This window comes from Eleutherodactylus coqui, chromosome 10, assembly GCF_035609145.1.
Source record: "Eleutherodactylus coqui strain aEleCoq1 chromosome 10, aEleCoq1.hap1, whole genome shotgun sequence".
In the NCBI taxonomy this organism is placed as follows: Eukaryota; Metazoa; Chordata; class Amphibia; order Anura; family Eleutherodactylidae; genus Eleutherodactylus; species Eleutherodactylus coqui.
The window spans coordinates 31477531-31500550 of record NC_089846.1 but is presented as its reverse complement, the minus strand read 5'-3'; the positions used below and the strand labels follow the sequence as shown (position 1 = coordinate 31500550).

The following is a 23020-nucleotide window of genomic DNA, read 5'->3' as shown; positions in this document are numbered from 1 at the left end:
AACCGTCCACATACAGTATGTATCGCACAATATAAACGTCTGTATTCATTAAAGTAAAGAATGGTAATTCCCAACATAAAAATAGAACATCTTCTATAGATCCTTCCAAAGCAAAATAGAACTGTTCATAGAGTACACTGGCAGGTGGAAGACAGAAAAGTGACCGCAGTGCGTGAACACAGTTGGACGCGCAGAGGCTCTGCTTATTTTGAGTTCTTGTCTTCTGCACGAAGTTGCTCTAATGGAGCCTTTTTGCTATAAATTGGAATAGGCAATGCCGTGCACCTTCTAGCTTGTGCTCAGCATGCCTAGTCACCCACTTGCTGGGAGTTGTGGAATCCCAATAGCTGGAGAGCCACATCCAGGAGAATGTTTTTTTAGCATTACAGAAGAAAAAACATTTGTAATTGACATGGAACAGAGCTCTTGGTGTGTATGGTAAATCACAGCACTCCTAAAGGTGGTTAGTGGTACTGCAACTGCAATATATTACCTTAAAAGGGTTTTCCCATTGGAGATGGTTAGCCCCTGTTCATAATAAATAAGCTGATCGCTGGAAGTCCAACCGTTGATCTTGAGAATTGCTTACCCCCAAAGTACCATGTGAATGGAGCAGCAAGGGACATGTGTGTGCATCACTTCATTCATTTTTATGGGACAGAGGGAAATTGATGCGCTTGGCAACGGTTTAGTATCCATCAGCTTAGGCTTTGTTTTCATAGCGTTTTTCACTACTTGCGGGATTCCGCCACAAGGCCAGAAATGGCACGGAGATGAAACCCCTGAATGGAATCATCCACTGTCAGTCAAAATGTCACCTTATTTATAGTACAGAATAGCGTAGTCCACTACCTACTATATGACAGGGAATGGTTCCATTTGGGGGTTCCGTCTCAAGGACGTTTTTGGCATCTTTGAAAGAACCCCAAAACGTAATCTCATAGCATGGGTGAAAATGCGGTGAAAACAAAGTCTTAGTCTATCCCTACCTAATGATGTAACGGTCTTACTTCACAATAAGGTCCTACTTATACTGTAGCTTGATGTGTAGGCAATGGGTAATTATCTTACAGACTGCAGAGCTACACAAAATATGATCCGTTCCACAACTTTGGAAAGTAAAAGAACCCCCATAATACCAGGCATTTCTGGTTTCCAGGCTGATAGATGGCAAATTCTTGGCTCGTATCGATCGACCTGTACCCACTAACCATTAGTCATATCAAAATGTCTTCCAATAGAATTGGGTCCTTTATAAGCCAGATGTCCACGGGACGTGCCAAGGCCTCCCAAACAGCAGACACGTAGCTAGGGTTAGGAGTTAAGCCAGGGGTGCTGCAGGCACTGTGCGGCTGTGGCCCTTTTTTCTGGAATAAACTCCAACATGGGCATCAGAAAGTCTGAAAACTGAGTGGCTTCTTCTAGCGACCACTCATACTTCTCCACCAAGACCTCGAACAGGCCCCAGTGCTTTAGGTTCTGTATGTGCCGAAGTTCCCCTGTGAAATAGAATGAAAGTAGAGTTAAAGTAACCCCTTCGGTTATAAGACAAAATTCTGTCTCGGGACCAGAGGGAGGGAGGATACATTACCTGCAGTTGTTGTTCTCTTCTGTCCCTCCGATCTGCCAGTTCTAGATCCTGTTTTCAGCCATCCAAGATGGCTGGCTCAGTCTTCAGACCACCTAAACCGCCACAGTGCATTGGTAGTGTTAAGGCCCATTTACACTGAAAGATAATCGCTCAAATGACAGTTTGAGTGACCTTATTGAGCGATCATCTTTGCATTATTCTAAGTAGCTAATTAGCTGCTTAAAAGTTAATGCAGGCGGAGCGGGACACCACCGCAATAGCTCAGAGAACAAAGCAGCTGTTTTGTATATGCAAACAGCTGCATTGTTTTCTGAGCTTTCAGCTGGTGCCCTGCTTAGAACTGCTGGTGGGATAACACCTGAAAGAATACCATCAGTGCCACCTGCTGAGAAAATCATTGTGCTGCGCTGATAAGAGTCATCGGTGATTTCTAGCTTGCTATTCTATTTCTAGTTCACCGATGAACGAACAGTGCACGATGGCAGTGCGTTTAGACAGAACGATTATCGCTGTGTCTAAATGGGCCATTACACTACTAATGCACTATACCTGCTCTCTAATTGGCCAGAGTTGCTCATGTGATCAGCACTGGCCAATCAGGGAGTAGTGCACCGTGTGCATTAGGTAGATAAAGAATTACTGAGAAATCGGTGGATCAGAGAGACGGCAAAGAACAACTACAGGTAATATACCTGAAATTTGTCCCAAAACCGGGGGGTCGCTTTAACAACCACACTCCCAATGTAGCAGAACTTCTTAAAGAGGTTGTCCCACAAAAACAAGTTAAGTTGGTGATCGGTGGAGGTCTGACCACTGGAACCTCCTGAGAACAGGAGCCTGGAGTGTCCCTGAATGTGCTCACACATGGGAGCTCCTGCTGGTATCATTTCAGTGAGCGTACTGGAAATTGCTGAGCATGTGCAACCATCTCTCTTTCATTCAAGGATGCTCCAGATGGTCATTCCTGGGATGGGTGGGGGTCCCAGCAGTCAAATCCCTGTCGATCAGTAGATTAACCCCTATCCAAAAGTAATATAACTTCTTAAAAGGGGTTGTTCCATGGAAGCAAGTAACTTGCTGAATGGTTAGCGTCTAGCTACTGATCCCAACAGGGGTCTGAAGCATCCCACAATAAAGGCAGTGGTAGCACACAAGTCTGCTGCTGCTCTATTTAAGTCATTGCCACCACTAGAGCTAGAGTTCAAAAGTTCTGCCATCTTCTGCAGTGCTATCCCACTGAAATAGAGCAGTAGTGCATCTATTGACTGCTGCAGCCCCAATTACAGGACGCTTCAGACCCCCCCCCCCCCCCCGCTCTCGGGATCAGTGGGGGTCCGAGAGAGGTCAGTTTCTACCGATCATTAAGTTCAGGGGACAACCCCTTTAAGAAGAGGGACATGTTTACCCCCAGATATACCACCTCTTATCTATTGTCTGCATCTCAAATTGCAGCTCAGCATCATTTATGTGCATGGGCTGGAGCTGCAATAGCAGACATGGCTTCATGAGCGTCACTGTGTGTCTGTCACTTACCTCTTCTAGTGAAGTACTCTCGGGAGTAACGGCCTGACAGTGCAAAATGTGGGGGGATGTCTCCTAGAAGCTCAATGATATGTGCTATGTGATCTGGAAGAAGACAGAGTTGACAGTTAGATGGCAATTGTAACTATTTTCACTTGCATTTATAGCACTGCCATATTCCGCAGTGTTGTACACTGATTATATGTAATTACTTATGTTCATTTTCATAGGAAGCTATTTAAAGGGCCACTCCGGTGATTTTTTCAAAATTCATTATGTCCCCTCAGTATATATAAGTGACTAGTATTACCTTAGTTAGTTATTCCTTTCTGTCTGAACCTCTTGGCCTCTTTTTCCTCAGATGATCTTGTGATCTCAACTCTGACCAGCTCAGATTTACTTGGTGTCATGGATTCATTTTTTAGTCAGAGTGTCAGTCTGTGAGAGGCCGTTACATGAACCTACCACAGAAACTGCCTACAGGGGGACACAGACACTCCTGTCACAGTTACTGATGGTGATCACACAGGTATAATAGAGGAGACCACAGCTCATCCTCTTGACTGTCTACTCTGTAGATAATATAGTTGACTATAGAAGGTAATGATAGTTAAACTGTGCAGGCAGAATGGTATAACATTAGCTAATGCTGTGCTGATGCATCATGGGATTGATTGATAGTGAAAGTAAAAAATTTTGATGGTGCCTGATAAGTATCAGACAGGGAGCTGCACTACATGGAAATGACTGGAATATAGAGAGGAGACCTCCAGAGTGTGACAGGCAATCAGGTGATGGGGGACAGAGAGGGAAAAATGTGTTTTCATCGGAGTGGCCTTTTAAGCTATTACTATGTATTTGGAATGTGGGAGGAAACTCGCATACATAAGGAAAGAACATACAAATGCTATGCAGGTGTTGTTCCTGATGAGATCCTATGCACAGGACCCCAGTGCCACGAGGCCACGCTGCTGACCACGGAACTGTCAGATGCAGCACTGCATAGTTTGTCAAAATTCATCATATCTGCTGACTTGGGTTCACACCCACTGGCGTTTTTTTTTCCTCTTGCGCTGTGGGAGCAAGTGAAAACACTCACCTCGCAGCGCAAGAAAAACGCTGTGATATCGCCAGTGTTTTCAACGGGGCCAGCAGCAGCAGGGCTAGCCAATTGAAAACATAGGGAGAATACCACGGACTTCTGCCACAGCTGTGGGCAGAGTTTCCTTCATCCCCGCGGGGACCGCAGGGATAAAGGAATCCTCTTCCACAGCTGTGACAGCTGTGGCAGAAGTCCAGCATGCTATCCCAAAGCTTTCAATGGGGTTGGCGCTGCTGCCAGCCCCATTGAAAGCAGTGGTTTGTGGCAAACCCCGCAGCATGATTTTCGGGGAAAGGCTTGAAATATGAGCCCTTCCCTGAAAATCATCATTAGCTGGTTAAAAAAAATAAAACAAAACTTTACTCACCTCTCCGCCGCTCAGACACGACCTCCGGCTGGCTCCCCTGCATTGCTTCCACGGGGATGAAGGAAACTTCTTCCACAGCTGTCACAGAAGTCCGCAATATTCTCCCTATGTTTTCAATGGGGCTAGCGCTGCTGCCGCTGGCCCCCTTGAAAGCACTGGCGATATCCCAGCGTTTTTCTTGCGCTGTGAGGCGAGTGTTTTCACTTGCTCTCGCAGCGCAAGAGAAAAAAAAAACGCCAGTGGGTATCCGCCCTTACATAAGACTGCAGACAAACCTACAGCATCATAGTGTGATCATAATGCAGATCTGAGAAGCTGAATGACACAATCAGCTCTGCTACATCAATAATATCAGGATCTATTTAAATGCAATACCCATCATACCCTGAACCGGAATTCTACTGAGTGATACAGTCTGCTATTAAAATAGGTGGACATCAATTTACAAGGAGGCAAAAAAACATCTGTTCTAAGTATAAATGAACACGACGACATTGTTGTTGGGGTCCAATATTACTGAGGGTTCAAAAGATATCCATCGGCCCAGCCAAGTCCATAAGGAGGGGCATTCTGGATCCAAATTATTGAGGTCTGCATGGGATTAAAGGGGTTGTCTCACTAAAGACATTGAGGTAATAAATGTCAATGGGCAACCTCGTGGAATTATTTATTAGCACCTTGAGGTACGTTCAGAGGGTGGAATTGTCCACAGCAAATACCCCTCAAGAAACGCATCAAAGTTCATGGCTAGACTGACGCTGATCCGCACATAGCTTCAGCCCTGTCAATGGGAAAATCTACATGTGGAATTAATGACACTTTTCTGCACAGACAGATGGAAAGAAGTGACAGCTCACATCTCCTTGCAGATCCGTGCGAAAATGCGTTGGAAAGTCCATATGCAAATTTTGCCCATTGACAGGGCTAAATCCGCATGTGGATCCGTGGCAAAAACCTCGCAGGATAGCCGTCGACCTCTGCTGCGGCTTTACAGGCGCAGTTGTGTGGCAGAATCTGCCGTGTCATCAAACCCTGGGGGGGGCACTCACATGCAGTATGGCGGATTATGATGTTAATCCACAGCAGATTTCCCTCTGAAGGGGTGAGGTTTGCTGCGGATCAGTGTCAAAATCTGGACCAATGGTGTGGAGTTTGACACAGTTTTTGATGTGGATTTCCTGCTGTGGAAAATCAGCACCAATTCTGCGGATTTCATGCACGCTCGACCGCCACTGCATTCAATATCCTCCTCACTGTGAGGTGTGCAGTGAGCTGGAGAGGGGGATATAGGAACCCCTGTTGTCAGGATCAGTTCTGAGTAATGAGCCCCCCAATGATCATACTTTTATCTGGGGATAGGTGATGAAAGTCAATTTTGAGAATACCACTTTAAAAGGAGATCTGTCGGCTGTCCAATCTGCAGGCATGATGTTACAGAGTAGGAGGAGCTGAGCAGATTGTATTGAGTTGTATGGGAAAACATTCAGCAGAACTTGTGTTTTATTTATTTAAACCCCTGCAACATTCTGAGCTGAACAGTCCAATGGGTGGTCCTATCAGTGATTGGCAGCTACCCCTGTATGTGCAGTCACAGCTCACCTCCTCCCCCTCCCTGCACAATGACCACCTCACTGGTCAAACAGCATGCTTAGGACACACTCACAAAATTCAGTAGGTCAGCTCATGTCCTCTGTGTGAATGGCCCATGAAGCTGCTGTAAAGCATCTCTCTAAATGCTGTTAACGGCAGCTCAGGCAAGATGGCCACCCTCTAGTTATAAACGGACAATAGACTAAAATAAAAAAAAAAAATCTACAATCACGATCTTGCTTTAATTAGTCAAAAAAAAAATATGCGATACATTTCCCTTGAATGCAAGTTGTATACGTCCTTGGCAGTGCAAGAGTTAAAATGCCTGTAAAGGTAAAACATGTCCCGAGAACATTGGTATAAGCATTTTCTCCTAGAAGACATATTTTGGGTAGCGCTATACCTTCATCACGTGTGTAATCTTCCCCTGAATGAGGCTCAAAGAGGTAATCTCCGGTCGCCAGTTCAAAGGCCTATGGGGGGGAACACAGGAGAGTAACCAGCGTGAGGGATTTACATTATTCATTGCAAGACGAGCCCAAAACCCAATAATTACGGCAGCTGGCAAGTTAGGAACCACCCAAATAACTACACCTGCAAAGTCTACATAAAAGGGTAGAGCAAATACATTGCCTTAGTTATCTTGTACCAATCCTGCGCTCCAGCCTGCATTATAGCCCAAGAGCTGCATTCACAATTCTGCTAGTTTTTACTGGAAACAATCACCAAGTTTGTCAACAAAAATCACCTTGATTGAGTGGGACAGTTAAAGGGATTTTTCCATGAAAGACATTTATTCCCTATCCACAGAATAAGGGATAAATATCTGATTGCTGGGGTCCGACTGCTAAGACCCCCAGTGATCCTCAGACCAGCCCACCCCAATGCCCCACGTGAAAGGAGTGTCAGGGCACATTCTCAACCGCAGCTCCATTCTCTTATACTGGACACATGGAGATCGATGCACTTGGCAATATTTCTCCATCCCACAAAGTGAATGGCGCGGCTGTCAAGCATCTGTCCCGCCGCTCCAATCACATAGGACATTCAAGTAGGCCGGTCTCGGGATCACTGTGGGTCTTTCTTCTGGGACGAAGAAGAAATGTCTATCCTGTGGGACATTTAGAAGATAAATGCCTTTAAAGGGATTGTTTCACTTCTAGCTATTGATAACCTATCCACAGCCTGGGTCGTCAGTAGCAGATCGGCAGGAGTCCACCACCTGTGACCCCTAGGGATCAGCCATTTCCCCAGGTGACTGTGTACAGAGCTGTTTTGCTACAGGAAGCAGACAGCACTGTACACTGCGCAGTGGCTCTGGCTGGTACTGCAGGCTGAGTCCTATTGACGTGAATGGGACTCACGTTATATTACTAACCCGGATCACTGTGTAATGTACAGAGCTGTATGCTTCCTGCAGCAAAACAGCTCAGTACACAAAGAGACTGACCCGGGGGAACAGCTGATCACCAATAAACCTGCGCAGCAGAACGCAGCCAATCTGCTATTGATGACTTATCCTGAGGACAGCTAGAAGTAGGTAGGCTCCTTTAATGGGAAAACCTGTTCAGTTCTTCTTATATCAGATTACTGTACAGAATCTGATTTAATAACTGCACTTCCTTGAATACTAGCTCTGTGCAGACTCTGAATAAGCAGATGGAAAGATGTAACAATGCCTCTACAGCACCACGTATTGGCAGGCAGCATTCCTGCAAGTCATACCTTTAAAGGGGTTTTTTGTCCTTTTCTTTTCTTTTTTAACAGATCCCTGTCCATCAGGTGAACATTCGGCATTGTCATCAGCGGAAGTGGGAATACCGGCTTCATTCCCATTGAAATCAATGGGAATGCCGCACTGCTATTACTTCCTGCTCAGATATTACTTCCTGCTCAGACAGGAGGTCAGTAACAGGAGCAGCACGGTGCACCCACTGATTTCAATGACCGTGAAGCCGGCGCTCCCACTTCCTCCCCTGACCGCTGATATACTGGACAGCGGGTCGGACGATCAGCTGATGGACATGGATACTGAGCAGTGGATCCCTGTCCATCAACTTAAAAAAGGGTAGAAACCCCATTTAACAAGCCTTGTAATAATAACTAGAAATGCAAGCCAAAGCAAGAGTCTGCCTTTGACTTATATTCCCAGTCACTGTTACAAAGCTTGTTAAAAGGTCTGATATTGACTTGCAGGAATGCTGCCAATAGGTGGTGCTGTAGAGGCATTGTTCCATTCCTCTATTTGCATATTTCCCAGATGAGCATGGATGACCTTATAAGTCTCTTCACACCTTCTAGGTGCTCTCCCTAAGGAGAAACGATACCCTCCCTGACAAGCAGGGAATGCTTGGAAATTTGAACTGTAAGGCCAAATGATTCTGAGAATTTCCTGTGGCCATCCTACGTACTGTGATAATATAGTACTGATCTCATCATTAGTAATATTATATTGCCACCATCTTGAAAACCAACTAAATAATTTAAAGGGACAAGTTCTTAAAAAAGAAACAGGTTCAGGCTTTTGCATCACAACCTACCATACAAGCAGTGCTCCAAATATCAGCAGGGGTTCCATATCCGGCACCAATTAAAACCTCCAAGGCACGATATTGCCGTGTCTGAATGTCGTCAGTAAAGTGTTTGTGCTGCAAAAAGACAAAAAACACTGCCTTAGTTATCTACACAGTCACTGAGACCGAGTTTGGGCTCCTGTCCACGGATGCATTTGTATTGCGGAGTACGGAGCGGGATTCCGCCTCCGGACTCTGCAGCAAATCCAGCCCCATGGCATGCAATGAAGAAACGCAATTTCCTGCCCACGAGCGGAAATCGATTGCGATTTTCTGCTCACGGGGAAGAAATCGCAGCATTCCGCGATTTTGTGCGGACTACGCACTGACGACTTCCATTGAAGTCAATGGAAGCCATCCGTTCCGCGTCCATTCTGCAATCATCATTGCAGAATGGCCGCAGGAGCTGCGTCATCGCAATAGCGACGGCGTCCTCTGTACTTCGCATGCGTGCCGGAGCGCAGGCCAGCACATCCGCAGCACAGAGAAGAGACGCTGGACAGGTACGTTGGAGTCACCGGTCGGGCATCGGTTCGAACTCTGCTGCGGGAATCCCACATACAGGGTCCAACCCGCCTGTGGACAGAGACCCTTACACCATACACATAACTGGTATACTCACCACCCAGCATGCATTGCCCAAATCTGCAATTTTCACTGATATTTTCTCTGCATTTTGTGGGTCCAGAGGGTTAGTCAGGAAATCCGCAGCTTTGATGGACACTGGAAATGTAGAAAAGGAAATAGTTTTTCCATTTCTCTCCCGTTTGCAGTAAGTGAATTTAAAGTTGTGTCCGTGCTGGACTTACAGTTTGGGGACAGAAGGCCTCCTCGTTCTCGTCCTCCAGAGAACCCTGATATGGCAGAGCCTGAGGTGATGGAGAAGGCAGAGCTGGAGAAACCGGACGTATGTGTATCTGGACTGGTGTCCCGAGGACCACCGTTGTATCCGTTGCAGTTCTCATATGTGTCGGAGGACTGAGGACTCTGAGCGAGATAATTGGTTCCTCCGCTTCCCAAGGAGGAGTCTGCACCTTCATTGTCCGCAGGGATGGATGGGATGGGATCTAATATGGTGGTAAAATAAAGATACCAGATCTATTCGTGGTCTTAAGCCGGCAGTTCATATGGCAGACAGCTATTCTTCCCTACCGCCCCACACACATGCACTCTTGGCTCGAGTGAGCGTTCATGTGTTAATAATGAAAGGGGAATGGTGCTAGACACCTCTTATGGCGACTTATCTTCCCTGAAAACAAAAGGATCTGCATGTTAAAGGGGTTGTCCCGAGAAAGCAAGTGGGGTTATACACTTCTGTATGGCCATATTAATGCACTTTGTAATGTACATCGTGCATTAAATATGAGCCATACAGAAGTTATTCACTTACCTACTCCGTTGCTGGCGTCCCCGTCTCCATGGTGCCGTCTAATTTTAGCGTCTAATCTCCCGATTAGACGCGCTTGCGCAGAAGGGTCTTCTCCCTTCTCTTGGGTCTCGGCACGAGCGGCATTCTGGCTCCGCCCCCTTCTACGCGTCATCGCGTAGCTCCGCCCCGTCACGTGTGCCAATTCCAGCCAATCAGGAGGCTGGAATCGGCAATGGACCGCACAGAGCCCACGGTGCACCATGGGAGAAGACCCGCGGTGCATCGTGGGTGAAGATCCCGGCGGCCATCTTGGTAAGGTAAGTAAGAAGTCGCCGCAGAGCGGGGATTCGGGTAAGTACTAAACTTTTTTTTTTTTTAACCCATCCCTTGTGTTTGTCTCGCGCCGAACGGGGGGCCTATTGAAAAAAAAAAAAAAAGCCGTTTCGGCGCGGGACAACCCCTTTAAAATCCATAATGCCAACATCTACCATCACGGGGAGAGGATAGGGACCCCATACATATCACATGGCCATCCAGTCCCAAGAAAATGGACAATTTTGACCACATTCATCTAATGTGTATTGCTACCTATAACCTGTGTGGGCTCCACTCCTGATCTGAGGATCACACTGCTTTGTAACCTACCAGGGACAAAATGTGGGTACAGGGTAAGGTTCCCACCTTTATTACGAAAAAAACCCCAAAACGCTGGCCAAGATAAAATGGGTGCGAGTTCAGTGAGGCTAGGTAAGTGACTTATCACAACGTATGTTTTTAAGTCCACTATTCTAGTGGTTCCAACTAGTAACTGTGCCCTCTCAGTGCCCCAATAGTAATAATGCTCCACAGTAATAATGCACCCCCTACTGGCCCAGCATCGGTTGTAATAGTGACCCCCTTAGAGGCACCAGTAGTTATAGTGTCCCCTGTTAGTGGCCCCAGTATTAACAGTGTCCACCTTAGTGGGCCCAGTTGTAACAGTGCCCTCCTTAGTGGCCCCTGTGTTAATAGCGTCCCCATTAATAACCCCTGTAGTATTAATGTACCCCATACAGGCCCCCAGTTATAATAGTAATCACCTTAGGGGCCCCAGTAGTTATAGTATCCCCTTAGTTATAGTGTCCCCCTTAGTGGCCCCAGCATTAAGTGCCCCTTGTTAGTGGCTCCCGTATTAATAGTGTCCCCGTTGGTGAGCCCAATGTAAATAGGACCCCATCTTTATGCCTTCTCCACCCTGAGCCTCCGGCCGGGTGGGAATCACACACCATCGTGCATTTATTTCACTCCGTAGCTCCGGTCCGGCCGTCACTGTTGTAATGAGAGACTGCGATTCTTGACATCGCTCATTTGCATAGCTCAAACGCTGGGGAAAGAGGTCAGGGGTCCAGTCTCTGACTACAGCAATGGTGGCCAGACCAGAGCTACAAAGTGAGTTAAATGCATGACGGTGTGGGGTTGTTGCCCGGCCGGAGGTGCTTGCAGCTGACAATTACTTTTTACTGGCTAGTAAAAAAATTAATACCATCACCAGCCTTTGGACTTACTGAATGGGCCAGTAACTTACTACTAGCCATCTAGCAGCCCTAGTACAGGGTGAACAAGCACAAGGCCCTTCTAGCCCTGGATGAGGGTGGCGTACCTGAACCAGGAGATACTCACTCTCTCTGTTGCCTGCAGCTTCATGGCTTCTTTGGGATTCCCATGACTGTTCATTGTGTCCCTGCTGACACTGATCTAGGATGGGAGAGCCTAGACAGCCATTACCCGACCCCAGCTCCTCCATGTTATGGATGTCCCTCAGTCTCTCTTCCAGAAGTTTCTGCTGACGCTTTTGTTGCCTTTTTAACTTCTTCTTCTTGTTTTTAGAGACTTTCCCATTCTAAGGTGAAAATTAAAATAAGGCACCAAGTTGAACAGAGAAATCACATAGGGGGCACTTATGAAATGGCTGTTGGATTTGTGTCTGGATATGCCGCCACCTCTTGGAATCAATTTAGATTACAGCTTTCTAAGCAAACTTTGCTTTAAGGGGAGTTCATCAGAGCTCCTTTAATGAAGCAGCTCACATGCTGGTTGGAGCTGATGGAGTCCCAGGCAATCAATGCTCATCACCAGGAGAAGCTGTCAGAGTCCAAGAGATATGTAGAGTGACATGGTGCCCAATGTAGTCAAGGACCCGCCCTGTAATACTTGGTCACGCCCAGTCATCAGGAATGAAAAATTGCTATTTGTGAGGTCTCTCTGCTCTGCATAATAGAAGCGGAGGACCCCACAAGACATCAATATGCCTTTACTGGTCACATGGACATGGGTTGTCTTATGGCACGACCCCTCTAATATCAGCCATTTTCATATATGCCCCCCCTAATAATAAGCAGATGATTGATGAGGTCTAGCAAAATAATGAAGTAAAGCAAAACAGAAAATACAACAGAAAGAAATAAAAGTACAACTTCCATTAATCCAGCATCCTATAGTGCAGAAATTCAGTTCGGCAACACAGATTGTGACTTTTATGAATGGCGGACCTCGTTACTGAGCAATACAGCAGTGAGATGATAATTAATTAAGCTAATTTGTTAGTCCGAAGGAGTGAGAGATGTAATGGCGACCATATAGGTTGTCATCCAACTCTAAAGGGGATAAATGGCTGATTGCTGGGGATTCCCCAAGACTGGTAACCCAAATACTCCATGGGAACAGAGCGGCAGTGTGCATGCATGACCCCCACTCCGTTCACTTCTATGGGAGATAGATGCGATCGGGAATCTATTTCCATCCCACAGAAGTGAAAGGAGTGTCTGAAACGCATGCGCACCGCCGCTTTATTCACATGGAGCGTTTGAGAGCCCAGGTTTCAGGATCAGCGGGCGGTCTTAGCGGTCAGACCTCAAGTGATCAGACACTTATCCCCTATGCTGTGCATAGAGAATAAATGTATTTAATGGGAAAATCCTTCAATAATGATTGATTTTTTTTTTTATTCTATCTGATAGTCCAGAATATTTGGCAATACTGCACTGGTGATGCCAGATTAAAAGAATTTCCCTGCATCGTACATACAACACACCCAAAAACTCACAGAGGTCGCAGACTGGATGTCCTTTTCATGTACGTGGTTTTTCTAAGCCCTGGGCCTCATTTATCAAAGCTGTCTAATAGTAATGTCCTTGTGGCCCACAGCAGCCAATCACGGTGCAGCTTTCATTTCTCAAACTGCTGTAGTAAAATGAAAGTTGAGCTCTGATTGGTTGCTATGGGCTAAAGAGACAATCTTAGGCCGGCTTCACACAAGCGTATGCATATTTTTGCATGCATGAGTCCCGCATATTTGCGGAATGAACTACACTTTTTTTGGCGTGCACATCGCTGTATTTTACTGTACTTTTTGTGCGCACAAGTTGTACGCGTAAAAGAATATGCGCTGAAGCTCCCAGCCATTGAAATGGCTAAATAGTCTAATGAGCTCCGGATGTGTTCTTTTTCCTGTGTAAGTACGCAGTGTTTCACACGTCTCCTGGCATAATTACGTGCGCACTTGCACATCCCCATTGACTTCTAAGGGAACTTTTGGCGTGAAAATGCGCAGGAAAATAGAGCATGCCAAGTTTTTTGGGGTTTTTTTGCGAGATGGAAATTGCAGTAAAAATACACTCATGTGAATGATCCCATTGAAGTAAATGGGTTCTATTCTCTGGATATTGCACATGCAAAGTTGACAAATACGTGTGCAAATACGGCCGTGTGAAGCTGGCCTTACTGTTAGACAGTTTTGATAAATGAGAGCCACTGAGGCAATCTGCCGATATTGTCTACAAGTTAGACAATGCAAACTAAGACATTTAGGACTGTTTAAGATTCCCTGATAAATACCATCTAAAAGAACATAATTCTGGATATGCCAATACAGTAGTCGGCATTTATAAATGCCTAAAGGCCCGCTGCAAGTGTTGTCCAGTAATAACACAGGGCAAGAAAGATATATTTTTAAACCGGGAGAAAAAACAGTTAGCATTTGACCAATTTTTGAACTGTGGTTCATCTTTTCTTGTTTATCTTTTGGAATGCCCGTGCGGCCTACAATATATTGGACGCACCACCAAAACACTCAGAACTAGAATAAATCAACACAGGTATAATATTGTAAAGGGTTTCCAAAAACATAGCGTCTCACGACACTTTTTAGAGAAGCATCAAAAAAACGCTTCTCTATTAAGAGTCACCCCTGTAGAATGCATTACTTCTAGGTAATTTTCTCGCCTCAAAACGAGAGAAATGTTCTGGATATTCCGTATGGACACCCTCTATCCAAGAGGTCTTAATGAATCTTTGGAAAAGATTTTTTGATAATTAGACAAATCGGTATCTTTTGTGAAGGATAGGGTCATTTCTTGTCTTTTTCTTAAAAGTAATAGTTCTAGACGAGTATTTATTGGTAATTACGAATTCATATTTTATATATATTGGGTCAGTAACAAATTTTATATTTATATGTATTTATATTTTATAGTGATATATTTGTTTATGAGAATAATTTTAAAGGAACCCCCCTTTTTTTCCCCCCTCCCCTCCCCCCCCCCTTTCTTCCCCTCCCCTATTGAGTTTTCTTCCCCCTCCCCTCCCCAATATTCCTACCATTATGCCAAATATAGCCGTAATTATTGCACTAAGGAAAATATTAATTCAAATCAATTTATCAGTACAACGGTAGAATTAATAGCCATTTACATGTAAAAAACATCTGTCATAGCGGTCCTTCATATCTTTAATAGTTCTGCAATATATTGGTTTATCAAAAATAGCCGTTTGTTACATTTTGAGGTTAGCTCCCTAATCGGTATATAAAGGAAGTCTTCTTTCACACAGTAGGCTTCCGTATATGAGTCACGTGACACGGCTTTAAGTTGTGAGTGAGCTGACACGTGGTACGGCTCTTGGATGCCGCCCCCGGCCAATCACCTCTATATGGAACGCAGCGCTGCGTGTCATCTATACAGCGCAGCTCCGCATTAGGAGTCATGTGACGAAACCTTGTACGTCGGCTCCCAGAGAGGAGCCCCATAGAATAGCAGGTGATAACGTCATCATTCATGGCCCAAGATGGCGCCGCACACCGGAACTATGCACAACTCCGGTGACCTTTCAGGGAAAGGTATGTAATTAACTATTGAGCTATATATACCCGGCTTGATTGGTATTCATGTATGCTTGAGAAAGACGTCTAGCACGTCGAAACGCGTCGCATATTTTGTACTGCAAGTATTTATATACTCTTTATATAAGGCTGTGACCTTAGATTGTAATGTTAAATAAATGTTTTTATTATTAATCATTACTGACCGCTGCAATTCTTTTTAAAAAAGAATCGGTCCCTGTTCCATATAAAGTAGCGCAGGAGCCCTATTTTTTTCCTTTTATTTATCTCTGTGTGATCCGACCTCTTAGGAGGCTCGGATTTTTTGGGTGACACCTGCAGCTCTCCATTGTAATACAACTCGGTGGATTTCTTGTGAAAGAAAAATGCTATATGCCTGCCTGGACACTAGGTGCTGACATGCTCACCCTAGGGTGTCATGTCTGGCACCAGGTGAGTTGATATAATTTACCAACAAGCATCTGGAAAAGTGTTTGGCGCTCTCCTTGACTTCCTTTTGATATTGTCTACAAGTTAGACAATGCAAACTAAGACATTTAGGACTGTTTAAGATTCCCACAGCAACCAATCACAGGGTAGCTTTTATTTTGTATTCTACTCTAGTCAAAGAAAGCTGCGCTGTGATTGGTTGCTGATGTCTGTGCGGACAGTGCTGGAAGCAGATAGCGCTGTCTGTATTGCAGCCACCTGGGTTGGCTCTACAGGCACGGCTCTCATTGAATTTAGTGGAAGCTGTGCTGCAGTACCAGCCTGGGCCACTGCAGTGTGGACAGCCCTATCTGCTTCTAGCTCAGTCCACGCTGACAATGGGCCCAACGAATAGTTGACCGGCGGCGATCCTGAGTAGCGAACCCCTACCAATCAACTACTGATGACTTAAAGTCATCAATAGTGAAAGTCTTTGACAACCCCTTTAAATGTAATTCACAGCATCCAAGGGAAAAATGAATGGAGAGACGGCCGCACATGTCCGCAGATCTCTCCATTTGCTTTAATGGAAGTCAATAAAGCAACCAAGCACGCATCCATCAGACATCTACAACCTCATTGTTCATATAACATATTCATTGTTCAAGTGAATGCCCGTATGTCCATGTGATGTACTTTCTAATTTGCCGCATGTTGAAAGTGAATGATACTTTTTCTAAACATAACTAAATGATCCTATGATAACCCTGAATAACCAGAACTCCAAATAGGCAGTGTTGTCATAGGGACAACTTTCTTATGTCCCCATAAAAAGGTCATCCAGCCTGTGATTAACTCAAGAAACCTTAGTGAAAACTTATCCCAAGCACTTACCATGTTGTGATGTGAAGGAGGCGCAGAGCTGACTGATTATACCCAGCGGATAGGACAGGAGAGCAGAAAGGAGCAGGATTTAAGAAAACACAAAGAAAGACACCCTTAGCCTACAGTGTTCAGGAGAGTAACAATGAATACCCCGTTACCACTGAAAAGGAGAGAGAACGCAGCGGTGCAGTTAGTATTGGGGTGCATGAGGTGCTACGCTGAAGCGCAGTCGGGGGTATGTGATTTACAGTAAAGCTTTGCCTTTGGAGTCACTGTAGAAAAGAGAATAGGGAATTCCTTAAAGAGGTGTTCCATCAGTAGAGATATAAGATTGTACTGGCAAGGAATGGGTTAAAATAAAAATGAAACCATACTGGCTTCTCAAAAAATTCCCCTTGGTCCGGGGCAAGGACCCCTGAAGAAGCTGCAGCAGTCATGTAGTGTTCAATGCACATGCGACTGCTCAGCCAATCGCAGGATTCAGTGCCGATACGGCCATGAACAGTACGTGGCTGCTGAAGCCAGCGATTGGCTGAGCGATCTCATGTGCAGTGAGCGGTACATGACCGACTGAAGCAGTAGGGATCGGGGAACGGGCATTGCTCTTTTTTTTTTTTTTAACCTATTCACTGCCAATGCAATTTTTTTTTAACTGTTACAAAACCCCTTTAAACAGAAAAGTCCTAAAATATCAAATTCTTCTCCGTTGCGTTGCCGGCGTCTTAGACAGCTGTTTATGGCAGCAGACGACAAAAGTTCTGCATTGCCACCCCAGGCAGGTGATATTCCCATTGGCTTTGAGTGAAATCACTGGGACAATGCCGTGGCCCGAGGGTAACGTTATCCGCCGGAATTGTTACTCAAGCAATTTCCCAACATTTTTTTCTAAAGAGTTTCCAAAGGCTTCAATGTAGTGAAAGGGCGACACGGGTCAAGCTGAAGCACTCACCGGCAGATCCAGAAGGAGGGGGTTCTCCAGACTGCTGCCAAACGGTGGCCTCCGCAGCGAGGCGCCGGATGTACCCCTCCCCCACACACATTAATATGTTTTCTGGCTTAATATCTGTATGGATGATTTTGCATTTGGAGTGGAGATAATCCAAGCCTTGTAATACCTGAGACATGAGAATTAAAGTTATTGTAGCCGCGGGCAGTCATACAGTTACAAGTTACCCCGTGAGGCTCCCTCAAGGTGGGCAGTGAGGAATACTGACAATACGAGAGACTTAAAGGAATTGCCCATCTGCAGACAATTTTTTAAATATGGGCGCGACTGTGTTAATACCATGAAAGCAGCCGGACCCATCCGTTAGTTCCCCTGGCGGGCCGGACCCATCCGTTAGTTCCCCTGGCGGGCCGGACCCATCCGTTAGTTCCCCTGGCGGGCCGGACCCATCCGTTCGTTCCCCTGGCGGGCCGGACCCATCCGTTCGTTCCCCTGGCGGGCCGGACCCATCCGTTCGTTCCCCTGGCGGGCCGGACCCATCCGTTCGTTCCCCTGGCGGGCCGGACCCATCCGTTCGTTCCCCTGGCGGGCCGGACCCATCCGTTCGTTCCCCTGGCGGGCCGGACCCATCCGTTAGTTCCCCTGGCGGTCCAGCGCTGCAGCTTCCAAGGCCTTTGTTTACAAACGGCTACTACCTGACCGCTGCAGCCAAACTTTTAAAATTTGAAACCGAGAAATGAAAAAAAAGCAATTGCACCATTTTTGGTGGGTTTAGTTTTTACAGCGTTCAAAGTGCAGTCAATATGAGATATGAACTTTGTGCTGTGGGTCAATCCGATTACAGGGATACCAAATTTCTATAGTTTTTTAATGTTTTTATATTTTTAAAAAGTAAATCATTTTTTCTGATACAATTTTTTGGGAGCCAGGATGCAAAAAAAAAAAATTGCAATTCTAGCATTCCATCTTATTTTTTATGGCCTTCACCGTTTGGATTAAATATAGTGATATTTTAATAATTTGGAATTTTAAGTACAGGGCAATATGTGGTTTTTGGGGCGTTTTTTTTTTACAATTTTGGTTGTTCATGTAAAAAATGTGAAAGATAATATTAACAGAACTTTTAATATTTTCATTTTTATTAATTGTTAAAAATGTTTAATTAAATCGATTTTACACCTTTATTTGGTCCCCACAGGGAACTTGAAGTTGCCATCATTGAATCCCTTGTAATATATACTGCAATGCTTTAGTATCGCAATAGATAGTAATTTATGATGTTGCCTTTCAAGCCCTGCCATGGGCATGAAAGGTATCTGTGGATGGCAGCCTTTAGTAGGCTTCGGGCAGCCATGCAAGCCCATCAGCACCCCCCGATTGCACTATGGGAAATGCGGGAAAGTCCCCCCCCTCCCTTCTGCTTTGACCACAACATCTAAACACAGCTGACCGATTATGGTAGTTACCATTAGCTGTCATCAGCGATCAGAAACAGCTGATAGCTACCGGACATGCATTGGACTCCGCACCGGAGCCCACTCCATACACACTTCAGGACTGCAGGACAGTTAGACGTGTTCAGCAGTCCTGAAGTGGTTAAAAAAAAATTATCTCCACCTAGACAAGCCCTTTAAGGTCTCCATATGCAATAGACAAACGTTGTCGGAACATGCCGATTTTGGCAGAGTCAGCTGACTGTTGGATATGTCTGGAGGCCTTCCAACTGTCCCAACAGATGAGGTCAGAGAAAGTGGGATGGAATACAATGAATTTTAAATGCCCGATCCTTTAGTTACCCCTGGAGATAAGCCGCCCACACAGCGGTCCGGTTGCAGCTTTCTCCACTGTAAAACACATGAACCTTCAGCAGAACTAAGCGTTCATGTATTTCAGGGGAATTGGGAGAATTAACCATCGCCCAAACGCTAGAAGGTGTTTAGGCACCATTACTTACCACTAGATAAGAACTTACCTGACATATGATACTCTTCACACACGGTAAGGGGAGCCCTTCATAGTTAGATTTGATGATCCACTTCAGTAACTGGTGTCCGAGGACCTCCAACACCATGCAGACATCTGTGCTGGTTAAGGCAATACACGTATAGACACTGACCCCCAAAACTACTCCTCTATGCATCGCATCCAGCAAACCCCTCCATAAAGGATACGTACACCATTCACACCGGATATCTTGAAGTCATCAATAAGCTGCACAATCATCTCTCTCTTGGGGTCGCTGGGGTCACTGTCTCTAACCTGAGAAGACAGTGGAGAAAGCGGCACAGTGACTTACTGCCACGTCACGGGGTGAGGAGACTGTAACCAGCGACTCCGGATTGGACCGGAGGAGGGTAAGCCAGGTCAGCGGTGTATCGATGACACCGTCCATGCAGCCCGATAGGAGTGATACTTACACACTTCAGCAGTTTAATCTCATCTATGGCAGTCTCTGTGTAATGCACGGCGCTCTTCACCACTTTAAGAGCTCCAAAACGCTTCCTCCTGCACCCAAAAATACAAAAAGGTATTAGAGTACAGGTGTAGCTAACGGGTACCCCAGTAAGGGTCATCAATATATATCTAGATTTGTAATACTGCACCTAATGGGCTTGTACCAAGATTGACTTTGATCACCTATCCACAGAATAGGTGATAGAAGTCTGATTAGCGGGGGTCTCACTGCTCAGGATGGGGGTCACATGTCCCCCTCTCCTCCCCCCCACACTGCACCCCCAGCAATAAGGAGGAGATTAAATGGAGCAGCGGTTGCGCATGCGTTGTGCTGCTCTATTGATTGTCAATATGACTGTCAGGGTCAACCAAACACTCTATGAGGTGCCGTTATTACATGGGCTGATATTCGCCCATAATCGCTCGTTTGAGCATTTATTTGGGGAAACTGTTAGCCCGTATGAAACTACCCTCAGAGCAAAGAGAACTTAACCCTTTCCAATCCAATTTTGGATTCAGGGTTCCCTAAAAGGCTCTCTCTTTTTGCTGTTATACAACAGTGCCATCTGCTGGCTAAAGCCAGTGTGTGCGCGCCAGAGAGGCTCCGACAGCGGAGTGGCTGGCAATAAGACGGTAAGAATACCATGTCGGATGTCTTCTGACATTGGAGCTGTACAAGCTTCAATCAGAATGTAGGAAGACGTCAGACAGTGGATTGGAAAGGGTTAAAGGGACATCTCCTGTCTATACGCCTTAATAGAAACGATTACAAAATACAAGAAGTACTTCTCAGTGCTGTCAACTAATCTGAGGAGAATGAAATGGAAACGGCTACGGATGACGCACGACTAGAGAGACTGAATACAAGTTACTTATCAGTGAGATGAGCCTACTTCATACTAAAAGAGAAGATTTAAGTCACAAACTTACTGGAGGTCCCAGCACAGCCATACGGTAGAGAAGTGGCCCCAGCCAAGTTTTCGCACTACATGGTATCGGCCATTAAAAAGGTCCCCGATTTTAACTGGGTAATAGCCTCCTAAAAGATGGGAAAAGACATATAAAAACAAGTTTATGTCACATTTCAGAATGATGAACCTGATGTCATGGCTTCTGTTCATAAGGGAAGCCATGACGACGTGCCAGATTCATTGTACAATGGATCCGAATGGTAGCTGCTGGACCCCACTAACTTATAACGGGGTCTGTCGCCTTCTGTGGCATGCTGGCAAGAATAGTGCTGGATACCGAATCCCCCGTAGCAGAGACTGCCACGTGACATAGAACCGAACTGTGCAGGTGACTACTGAGATTACAGATCCTGTAGAGGTCTATTCACCACCATACAGTAATACTTATCCATATGTGAAAGCTACGCGTTTCAGTATTTTATACCGGAGAATCGCTGTCTTATCATATATGTACCCACCTCTGAAGCCCCTATAAACAATGCATTATATACAGGGGCTTGGCAAAAATATGAAAACACCCAACAAAATGCTTGCTTTCAGCTACATGGAATTATAAATCATATATCAATAAGACACGTAGAGACCGATTTTAGGTGGAGGTAATATGACATGAATGCTGCCGGGCAGAAGTGAATATCTGCCTGACCAACAAGGTCCTATTGGTCAAGAGTTTGAGCCACTCAGCTGCTGTTACCAGCTGGCTCCCAAAACCACCCCAGAGCAGGGTGAGAGGTGAAGTAAACACAAATTTGGTGGCAAAGCTCTCAGCCAAATAGGGGTCAAAAGGGCAGTAAATAATGATTAAAACCCCATGCATTTCATAGGTGTTTCCATATTTTTGTCCACCCCCCTATAACTGCATAAGCAGAGATTGATCTTTATAAGAATTCACCGCTTTAGCTGTGGAAGTGGTCCTGCATAGCACCACTTAAATGGGTTTTGTCAATAAAAAAATAAAAACAATTACCTATTCCTCCCCCGGCAGTCCTCTTACCAGATCTTCTCCTGGCTCCTCCAGTCCCGCGGGTCATCTAACTTCCAGCCGTTCAGATCCTCTTCTTCTGGTGATGGAGCGGATATCGCCGACAGTCTCCTTTTTGCAGGGCAATGTACTAGTCACTAGTGACATAGCATTCACAGCCAATGCTGTATCCTCGGCAGTCTGCTTTAGCACGACTACGCATGCGCAATGTCTCGCTGCTAGTGTTTCATATACTATCTGAAACACTAGTGGTGAGATATCTTGCAGGCTGCCGATGTTTCGGCATTTCCTGCTAGGCAGCGAACGCTACGTCACGCCGGCTGGAGGTGAGATGACCCAGGGGACTGGAGAAGATCAGGGAGGAGAAGATGTGGTAAGAAGATTGCCCGGGGGGGAATAGGTAACAATAGATTTTTTTTTTCTAATGACAAAACCCCTTTAAAGGGAACCTGTCTCACTCCCTAAGCTGTATGGACTTATAATGATAGACCCACTGATTTCAGTCGTCTGTTCCTTATAACGATCGGTTCAGTGGTTTTGCAAATCTCATTTTGAAACTTTGCAGGGACGGACTGGAGAGGAGTCCAATGAAGCTCATGTATATTCATATATACACACACACTCCTCCGCCTTTCTCCTACCTCCGGATGCTGATTGACAGGTCCTTCTGTGTTACTGTACATACAGAGATCTGCCATTTAGCATCTGGTAGGCAATCATGGAGGTAACGGGCAATCACACAATACACGGTTGAGTCCCGTCTGCTAGGGCGAGTCACTCTTTTGTAGATGCTCTTCACTGTGGCCAAAAACAGAGGACCTCAAGTGGGGAGCTCCATCTATGATGTTCTTACGTCCTAACAAATGATTAAGGTCTGTACTCGCCTCTACAATAATCTCCAGGATCTTCCTGCTCCTCATTGTCCGAGCCTAGTGGCCCCGGAGGCGGCAATACTGGTGTAGGTGGAGTAGGAGGGGGTCCCGGGGACATGGGCACATCCTGTAGGCCAGGGTCAGTGATGCTAGAAGAAAACAAGACAAAATCTGCAATTTTTCTACAAAATGATCAGAAATACCGAAGCTTTACTATTTACTTAATAGGGTTCC

The 23020-nt window shown here is 45.6% G+C and overlaps 1 protein-coding gene across 1 annotated transcript in view; it reads right to left on the bottom strand.

Moving 5' to 3' along the window:
• The window catches only part of SRPK3 (SRSF protein kinase 3), a 41497-nt gene continuing 18477 nt past the window's right edge, over nt 1-23020 (bottom strand). The window contains exons 3-16 of the mRNA XM_066580769.1: nt 22799-22935; nt 20892-21000; nt 19925-20012; nt 19679-19766; nt 19480-19586; nt 17511-17676; nt 16571-16602; nt 11773-11992; nt 9554-9811; nt 9367-9467; nt 8712-8819; nt 6575-6644; nt 3125-3217; nt 1-1499 (exon numbers count right to left, since the gene is read on the bottom strand). Of these exons, the coding sequence (XP_066436866.1) occupies nt 1315-1499; nt 3125-3217; nt 6575-6644; nt 8712-8819; nt 9367-9467; nt 9554-9811; nt 11773-11992; nt 16571-16602; nt 17511-17676; nt 19480-19586; nt 19679-19766; nt 19925-20012; nt 20892-21000; nt 22799-22935 (1762 nt within the window). The 3' untranslated portion in view covers nt 1-1314. The remainder of the gene's footprint in view (nt 1500-3124; nt 3218-6574; nt 6645-8711; nt 8820-9366; nt 9468-9553; nt 9812-11772; nt 11993-16570; nt 16603-17510; nt 17677-19479; nt 19587-19678; nt 19767-19924; nt 20013-20891; nt 21001-22798; nt 22936-23020) is intronic.